The sequence below is a fragment of the Nothoprocta perdicaria genome, unplaced genomic scaffold (genome assembly GCF_003342845.1).
Source record: "Nothoprocta perdicaria isolate Ctin4 unplaced genomic scaffold, notPer1 scaffold_106, whole genome shotgun sequence".
NCBI lineage: Eukaryota > Metazoa > Chordata > Aves > Tinamiformes > Tinamidae > Nothoprocta > Nothoprocta perdicaria.
The window spans coordinates 245,438-266,582 of NW_020454161.1; the positions used below are offsets into that span (position 1 = coordinate 245,438).

At 37.2% G+C, this 21,145-nt stretch overlaps 1 protein-coding gene across 1 annotated transcript in view; it reads right to left on the reverse strand.

Moving 5' to 3' along the window:
- The window catches only part of AGMO (alkylglycerol monooxygenase), a 175,783-nt gene that overhangs the window by 68,193 nt on the left and 86,445 nt on the right, over positions 1-21,145 (reverse strand). Inside the window, exons 6-12 of the mRNA XM_026044945.1 lie at positions 19,541-19,607; positions 17,924-17,989; positions 17,736-17,815; positions 16,900-17,034; positions 16,338-16,454; positions 6,361-6,443; positions 5,101-5,206 (exon numbers count right to left, since the gene is read on the reverse strand). Of these exons, the coding sequence (XP_025900730.1) occupies positions 5,101-5,206; positions 6,361-6,443; positions 16,338-16,454; positions 16,900-17,034; positions 17,736-17,815; positions 17,924-17,989; positions 19,541-19,607 (654 nt within the window). The remainder of the gene's footprint in view (positions 1-5,100; positions 5,207-6,360; positions 6,444-16,337; positions 16,455-16,899; positions 17,035-17,735; positions 17,816-17,923; positions 17,990-19,540; positions 19,608-21,145) is intronic.

The window sequence follows — 21,145 nt, forward strand, 5'->3', positions numbered from 1 at the left end:
GTAGGCACTGAAAATGAAATGCAAAGATTTTAGGTAGTATATGTGAATATTCATTTGGTATCTTCAGAGTACCATTTTTGCTTCATCTTCAACAACACCCTTCTGATTTATATTAAGTATGACTACCTTCTTGTCTTGTCAAGCAATTAAACTGACAAAAGTAATAGCAGATGCCTCTTTTATAGCTAAAACTACAGCAAGCAGCCCATGGCTTGCATTTTATTACAACCAGTCTATACAGCTTAATAATTGCAAGATAATTGAAAAGATCCTGATAATAAACCACTAGTTTACTTTTTTTCAGACAAAATAAATATATAATCCGATTCAGACTTCATTTTAATGACACAGTAGATGGTTTCCAACTTGTCTTGATTTTTGTTTTATTTTATGATTGTAAATAAACCCTGGAAAATTCCTTCTCCAGTTCTACCACCTGAAACTGCAGCTGTTGGCTGACACTATCAAAGCCTCGCAATTCCGAACTCACGTGCAAATCTCATCAAGTGCAGACACTTCTAATTGATTCCAGAAGTTTTTCTTTTGCTAAAAGATCAGCGGGCAGAAGAAGAATAATGAGCAGCTTTTAAGCAGAGGGGGGAGGGTGTTGAGCTGAGGGAGTGGAGATTTTAAAAGCTCCATCTTGGCTGCTCTGCCAGAAATGCGGAGCAATTTTACGGTCAATTGGCCCGAGCATCTGGAACGATACATCATAGTCTTTAGTTGACGGTGGTGAAGCCGACTCTCAAACTGGCTAAGTCTAAAATCAGTAATGACTCTGCTGTCACACCTAAGTGGAAACTAACTTAATCTACTGCCAGATTTTACTGTGACTTTTTCTAAGGGACATTATTCCCCTTAGGGCAGTTGTCAGGAATATTAAAAGTCCAGTCCAGGGGATGCAGTGCATGGTACAGTAGGGTTTTTTGAATGAAGGTAACACAGAAAATAGAGATTACAACTTGTGTTTGTTTAATTCCATGTGCGTTGACAAGGCTTTTTATCTTGAGGCGGTAGAGTTTCCTTCCATCTCCGGCTTCATTTCTAAAATACATTTCAAATACACCAGCCATCTAGTTAGGGCACGGAGACTGCATAAATGCTGAGGTCGTAAATCATAGTACAGGGCACGGAGCTTTCACCCTAATGGAAACCAAATATGGGATACACTTCTCTTTGAAATGTGGCACAGATGATCATAATGAGCRACCAAGGAAAAAATGTTACAGAGCAGAAAACTATCACCAATGTGGAAATAAGTCCTTATGAGTAAATGTTTGTTTTAAGTCAATACTCATAAGTCAGTATTCTGATGCTGGTAAATTACACTAAGAAACAAGTGAGGTAACAGCAAGTCTTTGTATGATGAAAGGAGGAATAAGCAGTGTGGCAATATATCACTTTAAGAGGAACTGCTGTGGCACACAGAAAGCACTGCAAATCAGTTCTTTAATAAAGAGATATTATATATTCTCTCCAGACAAATTATCTGGCCCACTAGTAAGAAATAAAAGATTTGCACTGAAAAAACAGAAAAGCGCTCCATTTAGTGCAGCRTACTGTTTACAACTCTCTTTGAACCAGTTGCATCTACAAAGTGTAGGTACTCTAGAGGAATAAATAAATACTTTGACTACAATGAAGTTTCTACCTTCAGTGCCTTTAGTGAGGACAAAGATAAAAAGATAAAAAGTACACCTTTWAAAAAAAAAAAAAAAGAAACCTATATTTCTTCCCCCTGTTCCCTCATTCACAGTCATTGAGTTTAACAGCCCTTCTCAGTATGGAGCTACAACCACTGCAATGGCTGGTGAAAATACTTCAGACAAGACTTCCAACAACATGTCAATGACTCTCACTTCTACTTACTCCTCATTAGTACTACTGTCAAATAACAGAGAGTGCTTGACCAAAATCAGCTCATGAAATATGTTGGCTGACGCCAAACCCAAGCAGTTGAATGGAAACACTTTGAAGAGGTGCAGCATCATTACAGATTTATTTTTACGTATCGTGCCTGCTGAACTGTCACATAACTGAACACACGAGCAATGTTTTCTACTACCGCCAGGTGGTTAGGAAACTCCAAGACTAGTCTGACAGAAAATGATTTAGCTTTAGTAATACACACGATCATCACATTACACAGGCATGAGGTAATCAGCTTGTGGAAAACTAAATAGTATAGGATGTGGCAGCTCAGCTCCTCAAAAAAATGCAAAACAAAATGTTTATTATTTACTCTCCTCAATTCACTGTCTCCATGCAGTCAAATATAATATCTCTGCCATTATTGTCAACACGTTGAGTGACCTCCACCCAAGCTACAAAGCAATCTCCTAAAGCTATGTGGTGAAGATGGAATTGTCAGCCCAGTTACTTGGGGTCAATGGTCCCAGATAGAGCTCACCTCTAAGGAAAACACCAGCAGAGCCATGCCACAGGTCACCTAACCTGACCCTGAGAAAACATTCTCACAGAACCCAAAAATTGCCCCACACATTATCTCACTCACTCCTTCCTTCCATCCCCTGCCTCTCTTCCTGGCCCGCATCCCAAAAAAAAAAAAAAAAAAANGTTTCTTTGGCCTAAACCATGGCTATAAAATACACTCAGTACCAAGAATAAAATATACATTCTGGAGAAAATGAAACGTTCCACTCTTCATAAGAAGAAAGATCACTTGTCTGACTGTGATATCTTCAATTTATTCTCCTGTTTGGAGAAGAAAGGAACACTGAGTGAGATCCCTGAGGAAGTTAACTTCTGAAAGGACCTCATTTGCAAAAGTGGGGATAACGATGTCATTAAATRACTGGACAAATAACATCATTTGCAAATGGAATCAAGACTAATACATTTTTTAAAATATATTTTCAGACTACTGATAGATACAATGCTGTTCCTATGAGAGCATGGGCGTGGTTGACACTTGTATTAATCTAAGATTTCATCTTTATCAAAAAGCAGTGGTTCCTCTTTCTTACCCTGCACCTGCATTTTACTTCCTCTTCTCTCTGCCTTAGCACTAGTAATCCTCCTAGCTTAATAGCAAGTTGCATCAATYCACTGATCCAAAGGAAAAGTTACCTTTTCTGGCTGAGTGTGTTGAACCAGCCAGTTAACCCAAATTAGCTGGGCTGTTAATGTGACAGACTGGAGGTAGAGGGCAGGACTGTACTCCTGCTACAACTGCTGCTTTTTACACACAGAATTGAATTGATTTCACAGCAAAATGAGGGAAGCTAGCTCCTTTCCTCCTTCCCACTGCTCTTTTCTTCTTCATTACTSTTTAGCTCCCTCTCCTTTCTTCGTTTTCCACCTAGTTTTCACCCTGAGATCTTTGCACGAAGTAACTGACAAATGTCAGACCTTTCTATGAACCACTTTAACTCCCTAAAATAGCAGAAACCTTAACTAAAATAGCAGAAAGAAGTAGGTACGCAAGGCTAAGAACAGGAAAAATTGCTGGCAGCACTAAAGTAATATGATTGATTTTATGTTGTAGAGTCCTGCTCTCAGATCAGTCTAAGCTGATTACAAAACTGCACCTTTAGCAAAGCCCATGCTTGGCTAATTTACTTATTCAGAGTTTAGGTCACCTAATTTTACTAGTCAGAATGCCTTGCAAACAATTCTTCTGAAATCTTATCTCCTAGTTCTTAAAATACTCCTGAGAAATGAATACAGGAAATGCAACCACAAGAAAGACCATATGTACAAACAGGAGTCTCACAATTTTCTATCAATCTGTTCCATGGCATACCATTAACTTAAGAACACTAAGAAAGATTTATTTGTTAAATCATAGATGCATTGAATAGTGCCATTGTGTATTTAAGCATATTATAGATTAGGAGTACGAAAAATATAACATTAAGATGTAGATCAAAATGGATACATTAAATTTGGGTGAATATAAAAGATAGGGAACACATCCACGTGTGTTGGGAGAAAGACTAATAAATGGTTTAATGTATACCTTTCAAAAAACTAAGTGGATTTAAAAGAGAAACAGAATAAAGGAGGATAAGGAGTTGAAAAGCAAGCACATAAAAAATGCCAAGAAAAAAATGTGGCAGAAAAAAGATAATTTTGTATACGAGAGACACAGACCTCACAAGATGTTCAAAGTTACCTACATCMTTCTATGTAACTGGGAAGGATAGATAAATGTTTTGAGTGGTAATCAGAGGTAATTTTTAAGTAAGTCTACTGTTTACATCTGAAGACTTTTCAACTAGAGYTGATTATCTCCATCAGTTGCCCTTTGCACAGGAATTGTTATCCTAAATTCCATTATAACAATACTACTATTCTTGACAGCAGTCCTACTGTAATACCAGGAAGTGTTCAATACATTGAGAGCAAAAACCATGATGGTCAAACTTTTGTATCAAGATGGGGAACCCCTCAAGGTCATCAGCACAAACTTCCTGAATTATGATAAAAAACAAGTCTTCATCAATGACATTTTTGCATTATTTAGAAGCTTCACCTATTCTGGTCTGAGGGATAGCAAATGATGTGTAGGACACCTAATTCTTCAGAATTTTGAAGGAAACAATGTGAGCAAGCCGTTCCTGTTTCTTGTTAACGATGACTACCCAGCCAATGTAAAATAAGGGACAAAACACTAAATGGTAGACAGCAGAGCAGAATAAAGTAAGGAAGAGTTAGAGACAGCAAAGAAGATCATATTTTAATGACAAATTTAAACAAAAAAAATTAAACAAATTTACAAAAGAAGGCAAACTAAGGCTTTGATAATATTTATACATATATATATGAACACTTTTTGACTAGAATCATATCTAAAAAGTATTATATCCTGTACAGAGAAAAAGACAAAAAGATATGATTCACACTAGCATAAAGCATTTTTCCATTCTGCCGTTGCCTGATCTCAGCAGCAGCATCAGGCATATCCAATTAGGAAGATCAAAAATTGCTACAAATTATACAACTGTCCTAAAGTCAGTGGAACCATTTTGAATCCACCACTAACATATACAATTCTTGATCTTTATTTTTTTTTTTTTTTCTATTTTTAAGACAAAAGGCAACTTCAGCACTGGTGATTAGAAATAAATGTCTTACCTCATATGAATAGTCCAAGAAAGAAAGATTGCTCCTTAAGTACCCAAGTTTGTATATACATAAGAAGATCGAGCAGCGAATGAATTCCAACATTCCAGCCTTAGGCCTAGAAACAAGGGGCAATACAGATTAATATCTTTTTTTATTTTTTTCATTTCATGACATGTGAGATAATATAAATAGTCCATGATATCCTACACTTATGCCTAGTCACTTTACAGTTCTTTTTTTTAGCATGAGCCTTTGAAGTTACAACACTGAGTTTGCTTAGGTAAGAATACACACATACCCTCACACAAACTCTATATTTAACTATTGTCTTTTAATTCCAGAAATGACAGTAATTATGAAAGCTGCATACATTTTACATTTGTCTAGTTCTGTAATTTTTTACTCATTCACATTAGTATCCAAAGTGAATCATAAACATCACCCACATATTTACACCTATTCTGAAACAAATCTTTGCACCCAGGCACATGAAAGGTATTTATTTCTTAAAATATAATGGATTCTACGTGTGACTTAAAGGACTGCCACTTCAGTCCTCAAGGAAGATTCTATTCTAGGTTTCTCTTTTCGCAGGGCAAATACTTTCTCTGTAGGCAATCAGAGCTAAGGTTCATTTTATGTTAGGCTAACTCATCCTCAGTAACATTCTCCTATTGGGATGGCATAATCCTCGATATCCATTTAGGTATGAACCCATACTGATTAGAGAAGGTCTTCAGAGAGCTTTTCRGGGACCACCAAGTACAAAACTTTTAAGGCACACTATACTTCACACGAATTTGAGACTACTCTTACCTGCTAAGGACACTATGAGTCACTATCAGACACCTATGAGTAGGTCTGTTAGGACACTATCAGACACCTATGACACTATCAATCACCTACTGGGACTGGCAGACTACACACATAGTCCTTGTCATGGGACCGAGTCTGTAGCCCATAGTGCCTGGCCAGTATCCTGAAGCCAGACATAGGTGTCCAAAGTACACAAGCATAAGGCAGGACAGGAGTAACCCAACTTTTCTCCTCTGAACAACATAGATATGACCACTAATTGCTACAGCAACACTTCTGCTTGTAGGGATTGCCTACCTATACATCATACTCTAGTCAATAGCTAGCAGTGTGGATAGCAAAGTGCATCTGCACTTCGTTATCAATTTAATTTTTGATATATTTCAGATTTTCCAATATGACAATAAATAACACATAATAAGAAAAGAAAAAAAATCATGTTTTATATCTTGCCTGTTCTCCATAAGTAATCCAAAAGAAGTCAGGGACAGAATCATAACTCCAATTCTCAGGAGAACAGTTCCCTGTGATAACATCTGTTAAAAGGGAGACAAATTATTCATTTTGTGATTTTTTTTGGAAGAACTGAATTTTAACAGCACCATACCTCCAGCTTCCTTACTTAATCATGTTACTGTCTACTTTTATAGTAATGTTATTTTGAATTGTGCAACAAAAATACCTACTCTGGATATCACACTTTTCCTGAGTAACTGTGCTTATTGTTGTCTGTTAAACACTGCATTTTCAAAATAACTACTAAGACATTCTTTTTTGTCCTATGTATTTTCCTGAAGTCATTTGATTCCCTCATGTCTCTACCCAAGAGGGAACATTCTTATTTCTAAGTAAAAATCACTGGAGCCCTGTTCCTTTTCTTCATCTAACATTACCACTACAATTGCCACCTATGAATCCCAAGACATACAGAAAACAATACATTGGTGAGAATAAGAAGTTGCATGATGTGACAACATAACCATATTTTAACAGGAAAGAAAATTAATATCTTCCCTTCACGACAACTCAACACCTGGTCCTCAAAAAAGCAAAACACTTCAACTCATGCCATTTACTTCAATTAAGCTTAAAAACTTCAAACAGTTTTCAAATATTAACATTTGTGTTTCTATTCAGATGAATAGTAGCATGAAGATTTATATAGTTATAATTTACATTCAAATGATATAAACAACACTCAGGGAAAAAGAAATATTTTACGTGGTTTGAATTTTGAAGTTTGTTTTTTTCTTCATTTATTAAATTCTCTATTATATTCTACACAGCTGCCTTTAAAAACAAATATTTAATCTTTTTCATTGTTTTTTTTGTTACCTCCCTTACCTCGTTTCAAGCATTAGTTTTGAGCAGCCTTTGTTTTCTCACTTAACAAACAACAGCAATAATAAAGAAGTAGTAGATCTTGCTGAGTTATAGAAACCCTTTTGGTATGAATAGCAATAGGGTTTACAGCATCTTACACTTCAAGATTGCAGGTGTTGGGAGAAAATAAAAATCTATGCATGTCTGCTTAGGGGCTTGATTTCATAAATCYCACTCTGTGACATGCTCACCTTCCTTCGGTGGTGGCCCCTACCTCTCAAAGAGATCTAAGGTAAGTGTCTGTGAGTGTGGGAGGCCACAGGAGGATATTCTCAAGTTTTACAGCTGTGTGAACTTACAGTACCCACGTTTGCAAAACACATCAAACTGCACACTCAGCCTGGGTAGGGTTCTGCTGTTCTACTGAAGAATCATAAGCACCTACTTAGATATCCTGAATAAATGGTTATTAAACAAAGAAAAGAGAATCTTAGCAATGAAAGAGCTAAATAACAGCCCAACCAATTTAAAAGCCGGAACATGCTTGTCACAAATGACAGCTGTCAAGCTGCTGTGTTGCATGGGTCACAGATCAAAATCATTACTGCACGAAAACAACCATATATGCAATTAGTTCCACTTGCCACTATGAAAAACTCACAAAATGCTAAACTGATGATTGCGATCTAGATAGAGCTAGGAAAAGGCAAACCTTTAGACCTTTTTTATACTCTTCCCCTAGATATGTGCTGTTGGCCATCGCAGGAGACAGGATATTGAGCTAGATGAATCTCGGTATGACTCAGTAAAGCAGTTCTGTTCCGAAGCTCCTGCTTAAGTCAAGAAAGCAGATGTGCTTTGACTGGGTTATAATCCTTAGTTGAGGTCTGTAGGACTTGGAAGGGATTTGCAAATTCCATTTATAGATTTTTAAATATGTCAGTAAACGATTATTAATGTAACAATCTTCTTAAAAATTTGAGCTGCAGAAAGCTCATATCAGAAAAAAAAAAAAAAGTTTAGAAAATCTCATAACTATTCTAAGTTCTGGAGAGGCTAAAAAGCAAAATAAGAGAATCATCAAAGTCTCATACAGTCAAGTTGCAGCTGCCCCAACTAAAATGAGAGGCACATTGGGAATTCAACTCAAATGCCTCTATGTAAACACATGCAGCATGGGGAGTAAACAAGGGGAACGGGAGATGTGTGTGCGATTGCAATTACTGAGGCATGGTGAGACAGCTCTCGTGACTGGAATGTGGCCGTTGATGGTTTCAGGCTTTTCAGGAAGRACAGGTGAAGAAGGCGAGGTGGCAGAGTTGCTCTTTACATGAGAGACCAACTTGGATGTATGGAGCTCAGCATAGGAGAGGATGAAGTGCAAGTCAAGATCTTATGGGTGAGGATTAAAGGGCAGACCAGCAGGGGTGACACTGTCATAGGAGTTTGCTACAGACCTCCTGACCAGGAAGAGGAAGGGGATGAGGCCTTCTAYAGGCAGCTGCTGGTCCACCTGGGGGACTTCAGCCACCCTGATGTCTGCTTGGATAATCACACARCCAGGAATAGACAGTCCAGGAAGTTCCTGTAGAACATTGCAGATAACTTTTTGATGCAACTTTTTGATCAGCCAACAAGGGGAGGGGCACTGCTAGACCTGATACTAACTGGAAATGCAAGAGTTAGGGGCAGTCTTGGCTGCAGTGACCATGAGATGTTAGAATTCATGATTCTGCATAGAGGAAGCTGGGCAATAAGTATTATTGCAACCTTGGACTTTAGGACAACTAACTTTGACCTCTTAAGGGAGCTCATTGGAGGAATCCCCTRGGCCAGGGTCCTAGAAGGAAAGGGGATCCAGGAGAGTTGGCTAATATTCAAACACCACTTTCTTCAAGCTCAGGATCTGTACATTCTTACAAGAAAGAAGTCGAGCAAGRCGGGCAGGAGATGTGTGTGGATAGGCAAGGAGCTGTTGGGTAAATATAATGAGAAAAAGAGTACATACATAATGCGGAAGAAGGACCAGGCCATACGAGAAGATTGTAGGAACATTGTCAGAAAACACAGGGATGCAACAAGGAAGGCCAAGGTCCATCTGGAATTACAGTTAACAAGAGATGTCAGGGGCAACAGGAAGGGCTTCTGTAAATACATCAGCAGCAAGAGGAAGACTAGAGAAAATGTTAGTCTGCTGCTGAATGGGGAGGGTGCCTTGGTGATGAAGGATGCAGAGTTACTAAGGATGCAGGAAGGCAGAGTTACAAAAAGCCTTCTTTGCTCCTGTCTTTACTGCTAAGGTTGATCCCTATGAGCTAGGGATCTAAGCCCGGATCTAAGAGAGAGAACCAGGAGAGAGCAAGACTTTCCACTGGTCGAGGAAGATTGGGTTAGAGATTATTTAGACAAACTGGGCATCCATAAATCAATGGGCTCGAGTGGGATGCCCCCAAGAGCGCCAGGGAAACTGGCAGGGTTTTTTTCTCAGCCGCTCTCCATCATCTTTGAGAGGTCGTGGAGAGCRGGGGAAGTGCTGGAGGACTGGAAAAGAGCCAACATCACTCCAGTCTTCAAGAAGGTGAAGAGGGAGGAGCCAGGAAACTACAGGCGGGTCAGTCTCACCTCCGTCCCTGGAAAGGTGATGGAGCAGCTCATCCTAGAGAGCATCTCCAGGCATGTCAAGGAAACGATGATCAGCAGTAGTCAGCATGAATTCACCAAGGGGATGTGGTGTTTGATAAGCGTGATAGCCTTCTGCAATGAGATGACTGGCTGGATGGACGATGGGAAAGATGTGGATGTTGTCTTCCTTGACTTCAGCAAGGTTTTTGACACCATCTCTCATAATATCCTCATAGGAAAGCTCTGGAAGTGTGGACTGGACAGGTGGACAGTGAAGTGAATTGAGAACTGGCTGGATGGCAGAACTCGGAGAGTGGTTATAAAGGGGGCCGAGTCCAATTGGAGGCCTGTGGCCAGTGTTGTCCCCCAGGGGTCAGTACTGGGCCCAGTGCTGTTTCATTTGTTCATCAGTGATTTGGATGAGGGCACTGAGTCCATCCTGAGAAAGTTTGCAGATAATACCAAACTGGATGGAGTGGCCAAAACTCCARAGGGTTGTTTTGTCTTTCAGAGGGACCTAGACAGGTTGGAGAGTTGAACAGAGAGGAACCATATGAGTTTCAACAAGGACAAATGCAGGGTCCTGCACCTGGGGAGGAATAATCCATACACCAGTACACATTAGGGATTGACCGCCTGGAAAGCAGCTCAGTGGAGGGGGACCTGGAATTCTTGGTTGACAACAAGTTAACCATGCGCCAGCAATGTGCCCTCATGGCCAGGAAGGCCAATGGGATCCTAGTCTGTATCAGAAGGAGGGCTGACAGCAGATCAAGGGAGGGGATCCTGCTCCTCTCCTCAGCTCTGATGAGGCCACACCTGTAGTAGTGGGTGCAGTTCTGGGCTCCCTAGTGTTAAGAGGGATGTGGAGCTTCTAGAGAGGGTCCAGCGTAGAGCGACAAACACGATTAAGGGACTGGAGCATCTATCTTATTAGGAAAGACTGAATGAGTTGGGCCTGTTTAGCCTAGAGAAGATAAAAACTAAGAGGAGATCTGATCAATATGTTGAAGTATCTGAAGGGAGAAGATAGGGAGGAGGGGGCAAACTCTTCTCAGTGGTGGGCAGCGATCGGAGAAGGAGTAATGGGTACAAGCTGAAACACAGCAAGTTCCATCTGCACATGAGGAACAACTTCTTTACCGTGTGGGTGACAGAGCCCTGGAACAGGCTGCCCAGGGAGGTTGTGGAGTCTCCTTCTCTAGAGATCTTCAAAACCTGCCTGGATGCCACCCTGTGCCACATGCCTTAGGTGTCCCTGCTTGAGCAGGGGGGTTGGGCTAGATGATTGCTAGAGGTCCCTTCCAACCTCAACCATTCTGTGATTCTAAGTTTAAAAGACCATCCATTGTTAACATGATGAATTTTTTTGATGCAATAATTTTGATAGACTTAAAAAAAAACCTGCTATAGACTCCACTTGTACTTAATAACATGAGTAGATCTTAAGCTGCTCATTTAGTGCATTCATTAGCACACTAATTTCAGCTGCTTCATCATCCTGTAGAAACTGGAACATGCAAAAAAATAAGTCAGATGTTGAGGAAAAGCAAGCAAAGAAAAACATAATCTGGCCCATGGATAAGGAACACAACCTTAAACATTTAGAAATGTTTTGTTATGTTATWCAATGACCATTACTTGTCAGATACAGAAATTTTCCAGGGAACTAGAAAACACTGAAGTGACATTTTATAAAAAAAGGAGTGAACTCTTCAGTGGTTTGGGAAAAATAATATGCATGTTTGTCTTCAAGCAAGGATCCAGCACTACCTACTCGAATACATATTGGTATTCCAAGTTCCAGTTCAAAAGACCTTAATGATTTCAAACTTTTCTCCCTTCACAGTTTCCTAGATGGTTAGAATTATAATAACAGCCATCCAGGTCCAGGAAACTGAGTTKCATTATAATTCAAGCTTCAGAAAACTAAGATACTAATTCATTCTACCTGTAAGTATCTGAAGTGCCTAAAAGGCTGTAATTAACCTAAGCTCCCTCTCTAATCAGTGGAGAATGCTTTCTGAATGACTTTATTTTTTTTTTCTCACTAGTTAGAAAGTCTAGAGAGTAGGGTCCCTTAAATAAGAGATGGATTTGAATGGACTAAAATGTGAGTGATAGAAACAGAACATTTCTGCTATTATTTTACTGCTGTTTTGTCTCATAGCCTTTATTGATTCCTCTCTTCACTAAAAATAAATAAATAAATAATAGCCATTTCTAAAATGATAAAGTGAAAAATGAAATTTTTGATCTTTTGAAATTAGTGTCTTTTCAGGAAACATATTTCTTGGCTTGTTATTAGTGACAGAGCAATGTTGTAATTCAGATTAAAGATTTCTCTCCACAAATAAAGGAGTGAATACAGGTATTTGAAGTGTCATTTGGCAAACTTTCTTTATTCAAACAGTTTTTCTAACAGGTGTAAAATTAGAGCCTGAAGTTACCATTTGACTCCACACATTTCTCTGACAAAGGAAAAAAAATGTAGATGAAGAACTTCAGCAAAAATTTCTAGCAAAATCTGGTAAATGTATTTTCAGTGTAATTTCATAAAAGGAGAAAAAAGAACAGAAACAATCTTATAATTTGGGAAAAACAAAGTCAAATAAAAATAGGCCTTTAGCCTCTGGGTTAAAATGATATGAGATTCCTGAGTATTGGTAATTACTTCATCCAGGTATAAGCCTGTTTGTTTTTCAGATTCTATTTTTCAAGTTAATTCTTGTTTCATTTCAAACACTCTTCTACTTGAACCATATTGTTCTGAATGATATCCATTTGTAGGCCTTATTTTGATCCAACACAATCTCAGAATGCCTCAGAATGCAAAGGACTGGGGGGATCTAGAGGCACAATCTTTAGACCACAGTTATTTGAAAAATAGAATTATTGTAAGACTCACATAAATGCACACCATCATATTGTCAGCCGAGTATCAGTACAGTATTGCTGCCTTCCCTTTCCAAAACCTTCTGGAGTAATTAATGGCAAAGCTTGAATACTGCTGGAAACTATGAAGGCAGGAGGTGTAAGTAATCCTTCACTGTAGATATGTCCCACCTTCAAGCTTTCCATGTAACAAAAATGTATTCTGTTATTTGGGCTCCTAGTCCAGGGTCACCAAGAAATCTGTGGTGAAATACAGTATGATGCCATTTGGGGATAACAAATTTTAGAAAACTGGTCATACAGCTTAAATATTTCCTTATTAGTTTGCTGCTTTAACTTTCTTTTTACAGTTCCAGTGGTATATTTACCTACTCCCTTGATTCTTTTGTTTACTTTCGAACTTGTATCACCCCATGAAGTGGATGCTGGCAGCTGAGGCATCCATTTTCTAGGTATTACTCTACCAAAATCAACAAAATACTCAGTGGGTTATATCACTAAACTAAACATCATATATTAAACCTGCATGCTGCAACTTGCAGTGTGAAAAGAATGTGCCTTTTACAGCTTAGTTAGTCTAGCATTCTCRTTCCACTTAAACATTATATGCATTCATGTGTATATAAAATAAATGAGTATTTATATACTGGAGTATTTGTATAAACAGAGAAGCCTGTGGGACCACAGCAGGTTCCTCAGCTATGAGTCGGCCACAATTTTGCGATGTGGTTATTGGCTGCAATTGAACAGAAAAAAATATTTCTGTTGGATTTTGATTTCATTGAAAGCTTTAAAAATTYTTGGATCTTTAAAAAAATAGGGTTATGGAATTTTGGGAAGACATTTACATTGCTTTGTAATCAACAGATTACCAGAGCATGTTTTTTTTAGTAAAGAAGATATAATTCATTCAAACCAAGGAAATATGCCATTCCAACTGAATGTTTATTTAGAAGAAAATCAAAAGTTTCCAAATAACTTTCACATTTCAAAGGACTTTAGATTGCTTTTTTTCTTTTCAAAGAGTAGTACAAATGTATTTTCTCATTGTGGTGTGCTCAGAGTTTCAAAGAAACTACTATGAAGAATGTCAGTACATTTAACACTGTAATATATCATTCATTTTTGATATTTAAATGTAGACTGCTAATACAATGCTACAGGACTTATGTGTCTTTGTATGCATTTTATTTTAACTGAAAACTCCTAAAAATGTGTGAGTTCTTAGCAATAGGCCGTACACACTACTTTGTGATGTCCTATTGAATGGATGTATTCATTGTGTGCTCAGCTTTCAAAAGACCAATTTTATTTCTTTTGGTCTAACTGAAACTGCTCAGATACTCATAGTACTATAGTCATAGACAGTAAGTTTTACAGTATCTGTCAACAATAAAAAGGCACTCTGAAATGTGTTTAAGGTACACTTGACTTTGATTTATGCGATACACACCAGCTCTGAAACTATGAGACTTTTGCTTTGAATGTCCTGCAGTTTTACACTGCTAGCACTCTCTCTGGGACTGATCCAACTCCCATTAGTTCAATGAGCTTTGGATCAGACCTGAATGTGCAGAGCTCAGAGGTAATTTTTATTTTCTGGAGGTAATGCAGATTGCTATATGAAAAATAAACACTATATACTCTCTCTCGTGGAAGATAAATATATTTGCTCTTTCTTGTTTTGCTCTTAAGTTAAATGTAGGTCACTCAGACTGAAGGTATATGGTTGCTCTTTGCATATAGAGAAACTTAACACTTTTTCAGGGCATGAGACCAAACACTGAGCAACTGTAATCACTTGAGAAATGTAATAGCTGTGTGCTGTGTCTTATTGCTATTATGAAATGGAACTTATACCTAAAAATGAGGAAAACAGTTAACTTTCCCCATTTATGGAGCTATGCCACAGTCATGACATAATTCATAGCCAGACAGAAAGTTCCAGTTGTATCCATAGACATTTCATAATTCAGTGTAGTGGAAAACTGATATTGAAGAAAGATTTTGCCAAGTAAAGTTATTCATATACAAGCTTCCTTCTCCTGACAGCTTCCCCACTGCACTGCAGAGCAATCCTGGATCTCAGCCTGGGGACCAGACTCTCTACACCCACGCTGAAGGTTTATGTCCTGAGATGAGGTGCTGCTCGTCCCCTGTGCTCTCCTTTTTACTGTTACTATCTTATTACACCACAGTTTTGTGCAAAGATTTTTCTACTTGATACTGTAAGTTCATAAATGGTGGATATTCAGGCAGTTTCCTTTCTGCATTTTCCGACTGCTCTTATTACTTAAATAGCTACAGTTATCAGTAGAGAAAATAAATTGGACTATCCATTTTTCTCCCAAGACCAGAAAATGAGGAAAAAAAAAAAAAAAAAAAAAAAAAAAAAAAAAAAAAAAAAAAAAAAAAAAAAAAGGAGGAAGCTCTTTAGTGAACTCCTTAGTCTTCCAAAGAGCAACAATAATCTAGCAAAATACACTAGATTCCTGGGTAAATGTGATTTGCTAGTGGCATAAAGGTGTCTAGAAGTGCATCTTGAAATCTTTCAGACACCTTTCTCAGTGTATAAACACTACTAGTTGTGTCTACTGTGTATCTTGTATATATGCATAGAATATATTTATCCCAAACTTTGTTTTAATTCCTTGTCCTCAGATTTCATATGCATTATTTARGAATGCTACACAGTACTTATTCTTTAAATTTTTCTCAAAAACTGCATTATTTTCCTRCTACGCAGCATACAGCTAACTTGGTTTTAAAGAAAAAAAGCCATAAAGCCATAGTGACTGCTGTAAGTTWGTAATCACATGTCTTCTCCCAAGAGATTATTGCACATTCAGTTCCTCTGCAGTCTTTCACACCAGGGAGCATAAGAAGGACATCTAAGCAGGAAGACCACAGCTTCAACAGTTAGATAAGATTTCTGAAAGACTTCAAATGGCTTTGGAATCATTTACAATAACCACATTGAGACATGTAAAAGAGACCTGATTTCTAGGTGTACGACAGGTCATTGAATCATAGAACCATTATGGTTGGAAAAGACCTTCAAGATCATCAAGTCCACAACTATAAGCCCCAGAACACCATACCCGTGAAACCATGTCCCTGAGTGCGTCATTTACAYGTTTCTTGAACACTGCCACGGATGGTGACTCCATCACTTCTTTGGGCAGAAGCCCAAGCTGGAGGCTAAAGCTGTCAAAGGTGGAAAGCTGCAGCAGCAGCAGCATCTGACTCACTTGTCCCATGCTGAGATGACCTCAGGGAACAGTCTCAGAGACCATCTAGTCCATATGCGGGGTAATCGCATCAGGTTACCAGAACGATCCTTTCTGCTCAAACACCAGGGGATAAATACCTGCCTCTCAGTGTATTTGTATTAATATTGTTATAAGTTAAAGGCTACAGGAAGAGTTTTGCTCAGAGGCAGTGTTACTCTAGCTCAGAACTCATGCTCATACTAAGCTYCCCACTTGCAACTGTGAAGAAACAACCTATCTTTCTTTACGATTTTTCTTTTAAATACTTGCATTTAAATACTTGCATTTAGCAATCTCATAAAGGCAAGGATTACTTACACTCACTGTAGCAAGCAGGTCAATATACAAGTCCATTATTATAGTAAAATGTACAACTGCATAGCAATTAAGATATGCAGGAACACTTGGATTGTATGGAACTTCTTTTCCAGTAATCTGTATAAAACAAAAGAGGAAACAGTCTTCAATACTGACTTGCTCTTGTCTGTTATTCCTTAGTGTTCTTTATAATTGCAAATACAAACAAGATTAAGGCATGCAAGTAATTGCGCAAAGATCATATGTCATTAAACATATACATGCTGAAAGAATGAAATTCACAGCTAAAAGATAAAAAAAGAAAAAATTTAGAGTACAGTTCTGAAAATTTCTTTAAAGAAATGAATGATGAATTCATATTTTTCCTTAAGCTAAAGAAGAAAAACACGGCTAAAACACTCATTTCCTTCAGTTTCTGTTCTCATTTCATCTTCCCCTACGTTTTATGACTGCTAATTTGCTAATTTAAAATAGCACGTGTAGAGTTTTTTACATTGATCCAGTAGCATTAAGAGGTCCAAGTAAATTACATAAAACTGAAGCCTCTGCATGTTCTATTTACCACTGGGATTTCCTCAGGAAGGCCAAGTCTAGGTTTGCCTGGTCCCCAGCCTGGCCCTTTGAATAAGACAGAAAGCTTATTGCAGAATCCAGGTGTGGCCCAAAACATGTTCCAAATATGAGCCAGGGGACGTAACTGAAAAAAGAGCAAGTAATTTTTCATTGTTAGTAAAATAAAATTCAGTAAAACATTATATTTTACTCTCTTCTTACCTTTCAAGTAAATGTTTTTTAAAGTCTGTTACAAATTAAAAGGAAATGAAGACAGTTAGAAGTTCAGAAAACTCAACTGAACTAGGCAGAAGCCTTATCAAGCCCTTTTTTTTATAGGGAGGATTATGGTGACATCTAACCAAAGCAAAATTAGTCTCTCCTGAAATCAGTCCAGAGATTTAACAGTGTTTTGTACAGTTATACTTATTTTCTAAACTAAATTTGGTAATTGGGGTCTTGACACACTATCAATACCTAATACCTAGATTATCCAGTTTCTGACTARTATGGATATACTTGTACAGAACCCGTAGCCATCCTTCCCTGTAGTAGCTCAGGCACCTTTCAGGCAGGATTTCTCATTCTTTGTAATAATTGCTTGAGTGAACAGCTATGAAAAACAAATGGGATTGCAATATTTCTCAGTATTTGAGGTCTTTACAGAGAATTTTTCTTTAGTTGAAGTGAAGCCAAAGGACAAAGAAACCTAACCCATCCACCACACTAAATACTATTTTCCACTTTTTTTATCTTTGTCTTTGCTCTTTGCCTAGCATATATGGGTTTTATTTTAACATGGGCGCCTGTTGAAGATGCCAGAGTCCCTGAAACAAACTATAGTACCTGAAGCAGGATCGGCTCAAATGAATTTACTGGATGCGTTAACCCATAGACAACTTTAGCATCTTCTGCCTCAAATGTTCCTGATGAAAGAAAAACAAAACAACAACAAAAAAAGAGCAATCGAATCAAGAACTTTTGTTCACCACACAAACTAATTATAAGGGAAAATTTCTTTTTCTTTGACTTACCAAATATCCTGTCCCAAATAATAAGTGTGCCACCATAATTTTTGTCAATGCAATAAGGATTTCTTCCTATAATAAAATCATTTAGAGATCAGTAATTGCATATATAAAAATGTCTATATGAATGCTAGAAAATGCAACTGAACTATGAAGTTGAATCTTCACTGTAGTATAATGATATTGCATGCTACTTCCTAGCTACCTACAAAATCTCTTGTACTATGCTTATTAGTCTCTTACTATTCAAGTATGAGTATGCAAATCAAATTTGTTATTCTCAAATTTTCCATAAAATTAAAGGATTCATTGAAGAGTTGTTAGCTATGATGTATTTATAAAGAAATATTAAAAAGCAAAGAATAAAAATCAGATCAGATGAACCAATTTATACCTAACAAAATATACGTCAAATACATTTATGCACAATCTTCTCGTTATGGCTTTCAGCTGTCTTTGCATGTCCTCTGTGCCATATGTCTGATCCTACCTTCATTACTATTAACTTCAACATGAGGAAAATTGATCCGTCTATCTACTTTATGGGAAACATACTTGAATATGAACTGTTCTATCAGCAATGTGAGTTTAAAAAAAACATTGATTATAYGTTGCAAAGATCGCAGAATTTCTCTGGAGCAATTCTGTCCAACACTTGATCAGCTCTGGAGTGATTCTGCACAACTCAGATGAGGATCAAGCTAGGAGGATTACTTTGGATTTACAGGACAGCAAATAAGAGCAGAGTGTCTCCCTCCAGGATTACCAGTACTTGTGCAAATTTTAAGGATTAGACACTTACAGCACCCCAGCCCTTTTAAAAAGCCTACACAGTGCCATAAACACTTTACACATGGAGGATATAATAAATATTAATAACATCCTCTGAACATATAACTGTATTTGAGTCTGTTTCAAATTACCTCCATCTCCCTATTGCTTTTTTACTTGTTATCTTTGCTCTTTACAAGATGCCCACTGAATAAGCCAATAGCATCTATGGAGCCAAATTTTATTTGCCATGAATTTCATGACATTTTTCACAATGCAGTGGAATTCTTAACCCAATTTAGATACGCAGCACAGTCTTTATTGCCTCTGAATATTGATGAAAAGTCCTATCAGTCATAATGTACAGGTGCAAAGTGAGATTTTTCAATAATTTATTCAATTGAAACCAAATTCCACTAAAACATTTAATAGCTCTTCTTTGAAAGGAAAACCACATTCACTGCTTGAATTTGAAGGCAAAAGCATCTGTTAAAGATTGGCAAACTTATTATATTTTATCAATCAGGGAAGGATGATATATTTTCCTATCGCTCTTCATATTTACAAATATTGAAGTTTTGCTCAAAAGCTGTGAATTATTTCCATTCTCCAAGTTTGATCTCTGCCCAATTACTAAGCTCAAATATTGAAGTTTAAAAATTAAAATCAATTTATGGAAAAGCATTTTTCTTACAAATGTTCTTTGAACAGAACAATGAGCATTTTTTTCTGTAGCAAAGATGAAACTAGAAATCCTGCAATAAAATTAAAATACAAATCTCATTTTAACTTTATTATTACAGTATCTTAAGAAAAAGTGCATTGAGGAATTAGACGTCATATTCTGCTTACCATGATGGACTCGGTGATGACTTGGAGTATTAAGAATGAGCTCCAGAGGCCCAAGGTTGGTGATAACCTTAAAAAAAAAAATCTCTAAATTTAGTTAAGAATACTGTAAAAATCAAGAAGGGAAAAATATGTGAAGGATGGGCATAAAGGGGAAAGAGGATGTTTATCTCCTGTACAGGACTGCATAAATGTATTTTTCTTTTTGCCAAACCACTGCACTGAGTCCCCAACAGAAGAACTTTCATGAGAAAAGAAAAATGRAGTAAAATGTGAGATGAAAAATGATTTTTTTTGATCCAACAAAACACTTTCTTAATATTTTTATAATGAGTTCATGTTTCCTTACAGTCCTAATCACTCATATTTTTTACCTGTATCCACTGGTACTGCTTATGATCATGTGCAATACTAATATCCTATTTCTATAAACATGTTATGTCAGCAAAAGGGATGGTATTGATCTAAAAACTCTCTTTCCTATYACAGTACTTTGAACTGTATGTTTCTTCTACAAATATCCTTTCTTTATCCCACTGTAAGTGGAGTAATAATAATAATAATAAACTGATTAGGGAACTGATGCAAATTGTTGTTTTTTTTTCCCCCATTATTTAACTAGATCAATTCCTTAATTTAATCCAACATACTGCCACAAACTGTAAGACTGGTAAGAGGCAGAGGCATAAGGAGAAAGTAGTTGAGGCAGCATAGCTCTACATAAAGGTATGTTGGAGCTATGACCTAAGACAATGTTTCAAGACAGGAAATCCAGATATTTCAGTATCAGATCATAAATGACAGAGTATGTTGATTGCTCACCCTGATTAATCAGGCATTTAGAGAAAACCCTGGGGTAACTTTGCATCACTGGGGTTTATGCTAAATTATGCCTTCTCATGTATTATAGAGCTAGCAGTAAGCCAGGATTGACTTCAAATCTTGGGCTTGGTCTAGCTTGGTAGGAGCTTGTGCATGCATGTATCTAGCCAAGCTTAATTAACATTGCTGTGTGGACAGTGCTCAGATACAGTTTTAATGACAATGTAAGTATGGCTTTATCCCAATCACAAAAACATAATTCACAAATAAACACAGTCACTATCTGAATGAAATAATCCTGTGTTCAGGACTGTATTCTAACATTTCATKTTTGCCAAGTCTGATTATTATGGCAATAATGTCTTGCAATTAAAACATGTATGTATAAGTAAAGTATTAGACTACAAGAAATAAGCTTTGTCCTTTGCTATACCTAGTAAGTAATTATAATATTCAGGATGCTGAAATGGGTGATATATTATACTATAGGATAATAGCTGAGGTAAAGTTGGCACATAACAAATTAAGTCGATAGGCATACAGTCATTATTCATAAGAACAAGCCCATTCATCTCAATAAACTATACAAGGATTTTTGTTTATGCAAGATTTACAAAATAAGGTCATCAGACATGCCAGTTCCATTTCTGTTTAAACTCAYGCTTATGAAAGTAAAAAGAGATCTAGGCTCAAGAAGGATATTTTTCAGATATTTTTCAGATATATTCCCTAAATTCCCTGAATTCCCTAAAATTCAGACAAATATTGTGAAAAGAAGAACAGCAA